Genomic DNA, 6,698 nt, shown 5'->3' with positions numbered 1-6,698 from the left:
TAATATTATATGATACACTATAATTTATCTATTTATGCAATGACAATAATTGGTGAAGTCATCTAGTTAGATAAATGTCCATTGATTCATTGGAATTTTCCTGTCTAGATGATACCATCCTCGAAGGTTTTAGAGAATGTTCACTTGGCTGAAGAACCTTCGACGATGATTCTTATTGCTACATACTCCCCGGGGAAGGCATAGAAGTCTAAAGTTATGCCGCTTTAGGAAGTATCGTGGAAGCGTGATGGTTTTGCTTTTGATGAAAAATGGAAGAACAGGTGCCTCAAAAGTCCAAAAAGAAAAAGTTAAGACAGCTCAAATGTGGAAGAGCAGATGGGACAAAAGTCAATAAGAAACTGCAGGAGGGACGTGGGCTGATTGTTTTGGTTTTTTTCTTACTTATCCTTTTGATTTAGGATTATCATATTTTAAATTTTATCCCGACTACCACACGTAACTTAATAGTATAATTTTATATAATACACTATATATTATCTATTTATGCAATGACAATAATTGATGAAGTCATCTAGTTAGATAAATGTCCATTGATTTATTGGAATTTTCCTGTCTAGATGATATCATCCTCGAAGGTTTTAGAGAATGTTCACTTGGCTGAAGAACCTTTGACAATGATTCTTATTGCTACGTACTCCCCGGAGAAGGCAGAGAAGTCTAAAGTTACCCTGCTTTAGGAAGTATCGTGGAAGCGTGATGGTTTTGCTTTTGATGAAAAATGGAAGAACAGGAGCCTCAAAAGTCCAAAAAGAAAAAGTTAAGACAACTCAAAAGTGGGAGAGCAGATGGAACAAAAGTCAAAATAAAATAAGAAGCGACCAGGTGGAATAGAAGTCAAAATAAATTAGGAATCTGCAGGAGGGACGCGGCTGTTGATTGTTTTGATTTTTTTTAACTTGTGCATCTTTTGTTTAACAAGATTTGCCCACTTTCTTATTATATTTGCGGGAGGCAGAACGGCAAATTCAGAGAAACAGACCGACTTGGTTTTGCGGAAACTATTCTTCCACCTCAAAAATTCATATTTTATCTAAACCATTGATAGATCATTCATATGCACATGACAATCTCCTTTTCGATTCCTTTTAAAAATTCAAATGAATTTGCTCCCGAACATCTTCTTTTTAATCCAATTCTTTTAGAAAGTTCAAAGAAATTTCTTGTCCATATCCTGTCTTTAGTTGGTTCCTTAGAAAAGTTTTGAGAAATGTCTTTCACAATATCTTTCCTTTAGTCTAGTTGAAAGCTACAAAAAGTTCTATTGAAAAATTGAAGGATATTTCCTATCCAACATCGCTTCTTTAGTCAAGTCATCTTGATAAGATTAAATATATTCCTCGCACTTGAACTCATAGGTTCACTTTTGACCAATCTTTGTCCTGCGAACGGTGGAGGGAGTGATATTGTACATAAATTATTGATGTTTGGATGACAATAGTTGATCAAGTTGAGTAATTGGATAGTCCCGGCCGTTAAATATGGATTCGTTGGGATTTTCCTATTTCGATGACACCATCCTCAAAGATTCATTTGAATATTAACGAAGAAGGTTATCACCCATCCAAGGAAGATCACATTGTCCCAAAGTCAAAAAAGGAAAAGAAGCTGCAGGGGAGACCTAGACGTCGGTTATTATTATGTTTTCTTTTTTTTTTCTCCGAACTTGTCTTGATTCCCTCATTTCGCTATTATAAAGTTGCTCTTGAGAGAATAAAAATTGCACAGGAACACGCCTGGCATATTCACGTTTCATAGACATACATATAAGTCTCCTTTCAAGTACGCTTGAGAAGCATGAAAATATTTCCTCCCCAACATTCTTCCTTCCATTGATTCCTCTTATAAAGCTTAAAGAAGTTCTTTTTGCTTGAACTCATTTCTTATATTGATAAGTTCGTGTGCAACTACTTAGTGTCCTGTACACAACAAGCAAAGAGCAAGAATGCATCCTTAATGGAACATGATTAGAACGCACGACTCACGACCGACTAAGACCATAAAGACTGAAAAGAGTAAAGGACTTATCGTTAAAAAATACGAAAGGAGCAAAAGGAAATCTACAGCTAAACGTGGGCCCACGAATGTCTTTACTTTAATAAATAAGTTTAATCAGTTTCGATTCTTTAGTAAGAATGTTTGAATCTTGCATGTACGACGGTCCTGACTTTGATGAAAAGTAGAAAGCATCCCGCCAACTCAATTTCTTTTTTTTGTTGGTCGGTCCTAACTCAATCTCATGCTTTTATTATTTATTTATCATTATTATTTTTTATTTGTACTCGTCCTCCTTCCTTTAAACAAGAGTTGCCCCATTTCCTTATTATATGCTTATGTGTAAAATATGAAGTCCAAAATGCATACTAATTAGACTTGCTGGAAACTATTCTCTAAACCTGATAAATTTATTTCAATTTCATGGGAACAATTGAAGAACCACCATATGCATATAAATATCTCCTTTCTACTACTCCTGGGAAACTCAACTAAATTTCCTTTCCATCATCCTCCATTTACATCAATCCTCTTAAAAAGCTCAAAGAAGTTCATTATACTTGAACTCATTGCTTTTATTGATAAGTTCACTTGCAACTACTGCTTGTCCTGAGAACAAAAGAGAGCCTAAGTATGCATCCTAATGTGTATAGGGCTGCAAAGTCAGGAGACTTTCAGTCCCTGATCACAGCAATTTCGGAAAACGGAGAGGATCTTTTTCACCAAACAACGCCAAAGGAGAACAACATTCTTCATGTTGCAGTTCAGTACGAGCAAGTAAATTTCATCGAAAATCTTCTTCAACATCCATTGGGATCGCCTCTTCTTTGGCAGGGTAACTCCAAAGAAGATACTCCACTACATATTGCTGCTACCATGGGAAGCTTGAAATCTGTTCGAGTCCTTATTAATATGGTGAAACTGCATTGCATTGTTGAAAATGGACAAGTTGATGCATGTAGAGAACTACTTAGAAAGCCAAATTTGCATAAGGATACTGCACTGCACTATGCAGTAAGAGGAGGCCATGAATTAGTGGTGAAGTTACTGATTGAAGAGGATCCTCAATTGTGTGGTGTTACTAATGCTGCTGATGAGTCCCCGCTTTATCTTGCAACAGATAGAGGGCATTTGTATATCATGGAGCTGATTTTACGTGCTTCCGCGTTGCCATCCTCTCATAATGGCCCTAAGGGATTGACAGCTTTGCATGTTGCCATCCATCGCCCACTGGCAGGTAAGTATCACAGGTTTTTTCCACCGAAACAAATTTTAACGAAAGTTCTCTCTCTCGTGCAACGCTTCATTTAGGTGAGACGTGATGATATTAGCAGTGATGGCCACAAACGCTATTTATTTATTTCTTGATTGCTACTTTTATTTTGGTGAAAGGCCATACATTTTCCCAAGGACATGGCTCTTGAGCAATTATATATGGAGGTTATATTTTGAATAATTTTAACTTGTTATTCTCGTTGCGTTTTACTTTATTGTTTTATTCACTGACTATTTTTTGTGGTCGGATATTCATTGACTATTAATTAAGTTTAAACTGGTTTGTCTTCTCTTAGCATACGGGCCAAGGAAAAAAGAGGAGTTTTTGAAAGGATTCAACTACATTCTGGATTACGTATCCATTCAGGAAAATCATTATCTTTTAAGAAAGTACTTTGCACGCGCACTTAATTTCTTTCTAAGTGTTTTTCTAGATCTTGTACTCTTACTTGACTCCTTCGGTGGCAGCGGCAGCAGCCACCATCACTACCGTAGCACCACTGCCTCTTCCCTCTCCTCTCTTCTCCGGTTCGGTTGTTTGACCTTTTTTTTTTTTTAAATTATCCTTTCTTGTGTCCTTCTTTGTGGTTATGATTAATTGCTTTTCATTTTACAATAAATGGCATGGCATGCAATATATACACAACATGCACACACACACACACGCACACATATTAATACTACGAAAAACTCCAAATTGATACATTTGTGACAAATCTATCTAAAACTAGTTTTTTGACTCCAAACTAGTACATCTATTATAAATTAATTAGTTATATAATATGTGACAGTGGATAGGTGTACCACTTTGGGTTTTACCCTCCGTTTGTCATTTACATATTAGTTTGCATATTCTTTTGTGAAATTAAATCAATTTAATAGAAACTAACAGGGGATAAAATGGTTACGGATATATCATTATGTGGGTTTTTTGTAGTAAAAAAATTAATTTGGAATAAATTTGTCACAAGTGTATCAATTTAGAATTTTTATCATCAAAAATTAATTTAGTATGAATTTGTTACATGTGAGTCAGTTTGGATTTTTTGTGATGTTAACCCTTTATATTTCTGAAAGATCAAGGTATGTATGCAATTTTTTTTTTTCTTGAAGGCAAATCATGATGACTTGAAAAAATGGGAGGGCAACGATTTTACCATTGAAAATGCACAAGGCGCTAAGTCCTAATTCGATATTGAAATTTCTATAAAATTGAGTTGGGCACAATTGTTCTGCAAAATGATTGGCATCGAGAAAAAAATGGAAAAGTACCCAAAATTCATAAACCTATTGTATTGGTACAAATTCAATCCTAAACTTTTCAATTGAACCAATTTAGTTCTAAACCTTTTAATATTTGTACCAATTGAGTTCCTCCGGCTAATTTTGGCCGGCCAGACCTGACATGGACATCGGTCGGTGGCCGGACGCTAACATGGTAATTTTTAAGATTTTTTATTATTTTTTTGATTTTCTTTTCTTTTTCCTTTACTTTGCCACCACCGGGCAAAGGCTTCGCGGCCCTTGCTCGGCCTACCCTGGGCGGGGCGAGGTGGCTTCAACTAGATCCGGGCCGGCCGCCTCGCCCAGCCTTACCATAGCCGAAGGCGGCCTCGCTCGTGGCTGGCGAGGCCATGGCAGCCATCGCCTCAACGGCCACTAGGCAAGGGATGCGAAGCCCTTGCCCGCCGGTGACGAGGGTCACGGCCCTCGCCCGGCCTCTCCTAGGCCATCGGCGAGGCGGTTTCGCCTAGATTTGGGCGAGGTTGGCCTCGCCTGTGCCTTGCCGTGGGCGAGGCGGCCTCGCCTAAGGCTTGCTATGGGCGGAGGTGGCCTCGCCCGCACCGGCAAGGCTATGGCGGCCATCGCCGGGCGGAGGTGAGGGCTGCGAAGCCCTCACCAGCCACTAGAGAGGGTCGCGGCCCTCGGCCCTTGCATCCACCCCGGCGATGGCTTCCATGGCTTCGCCAGCCACCGGCGAGCCCCTTCACCCATGGCAAGGCCCTCCGGTGAGGTCAACCTCGCCTAGATCTGAGCGAAGTCGCCTCGCCGGTGGCCTGAGAGAGGCCGGGCAAGGGCCGCGACCCTTGCTGATGGTAGGCGAGGGCTTCGTGGCCCTTGCCTAGTGTCGGCGAGCCTCACTGGAGGCTCACCGGCCACCGTCAGAAAAGAAAAGGAAAAAGAAAAAAATAATAAAAAAATCTTTAAAATTGTCACTTCAGCGTCTGACCACTAGTTGACGTCCACGTCAGTGCCAGATAGCCAAAATTGGCCGGATGGACTAAATTTGTACCAATATTAAAAGGTTTAGGACTAAATTGGTCCATTTGAAAAGTTTAGGACTAAATTGGTACAATGCAATAGATTTATGACTTTTTTGGTACTTTTCCCGAGAAAAAAACATTGGTCTTTTAGGGTGCGTTTGGTAACGTTTCTGTTAAAAAATTGTTCCAGGAAATAGAAATAGAAAAAACTATTTCTGTTCCGGTGAATAATTTTTTACCAAAAGAACACGTTTGGTAAACTTGTTCCTAGAATAAAAAAAGAATAGAAACATATTTGGTAAATTTGTGTTCTTTTTAGTTTCTTTTAATTTTTTAATTATTTTATTTTTCCTTTTTTTCTTTCTTTTTTTCTTTTTCTTTTTTCTTCCTTTTTGGCCAATCGCCGGCCTCGGCCATGGCCGCGACGGCCGACGACGGCCAGTGGCCTCGCCTTGGTTGGGCGAGCTTGGGCTCCCCAGATCCGGCGAGGCTGAGCCTCGCCAGCCAATGCGAGGTCGGCCTCGCCCAGATCCGGCCGCTTGGCAGTGGCCCTCGCCGGTGGTTGGGCGAGGTCGGCCTCGTTAGTGGTTGGCGAAACTCAGGCGAGGTCGCCGGCCCTCGATAGCTAGTCGCGATCATGGCCTAGGCCGGCGACCGGCCAAAGAAAAGAAAAAGAAAAGAAAAAGAAGAAAAAAAATAGGAGAATTGTTTCTCGGAAGTATTCCTAAAACAAGAAATAATTTTTTTTTGTTTCTTGATTCTGTTCCATATTTGTTCCCGAGAACAAAAAAATAGATTTGGAATAAAAACGCAAATAAACGTGTTTCTTCTTTTTTTTTCCCCGGAACAAAAAAAGATGTGTGTTCATAAACAGAGAAAAGAAACACAAATAAACACCCCCTTATTTAACCCTCGACGGAGCATATGACCTCCTGAAAAAAAGAAAAGCTTCTTGTCGATCAACTTTACCAACTAATGAAGTATAATCAGTTCTATCATGAATTAGTTAATGATTATGAATAAATGAACTAATAAAAAAAACGAGTTCTTTTTTTTTTATTGCGCCCGTTTTGTTAACAATTTCACTTATCAAAAAGAAAACCTTTACAGATTTCTGTATTATACTAGATTGAAGGTGGTCAGATT

General features: G+C 39.3%; 1 protein-coding gene across 1 annotated transcript; it reads left to right on the top strand.

Moving 5' to 3' along the window:
- The first annotated feature begins 2,646 nt into the window (after window positions 1-2,646).
- Window positions 2,647-3,783, top strand: LOC120292579 (receptor-interacting serine/threonine-protein kinase 4-like). The gene is made up of 3 exons (XM_039310840.1): window positions 2,647-3,250; window positions 3,585-3,643; window positions 3,757-3,783. The coding sequence occupies exons 1-3, from the start codon at window positions 2,647-2,649 to the stop codon at window positions 3,781-3,783; spliced, it is 690 nt and encodes a 229-aa protein (XP_039166774.1).
- Window positions 3,784-6,698: the final 2,915 nt, after the last annotated feature.

Source organism: Eucalyptus grandis, chromosome 4 (genome assembly GCF_016545825.1).
Source record: "Eucalyptus grandis isolate ANBG69807.140 chromosome 4, ASM1654582v1, whole genome shotgun sequence".
NCBI classification, from domain to species: Eukaryota; Viridiplantae; Streptophyta; class Magnoliopsida; order Myrtales; family Myrtaceae; genus Eucalyptus; species Eucalyptus grandis.
This window is presented reverse-complemented; position numbering and strand designations above follow the sequence as displayed.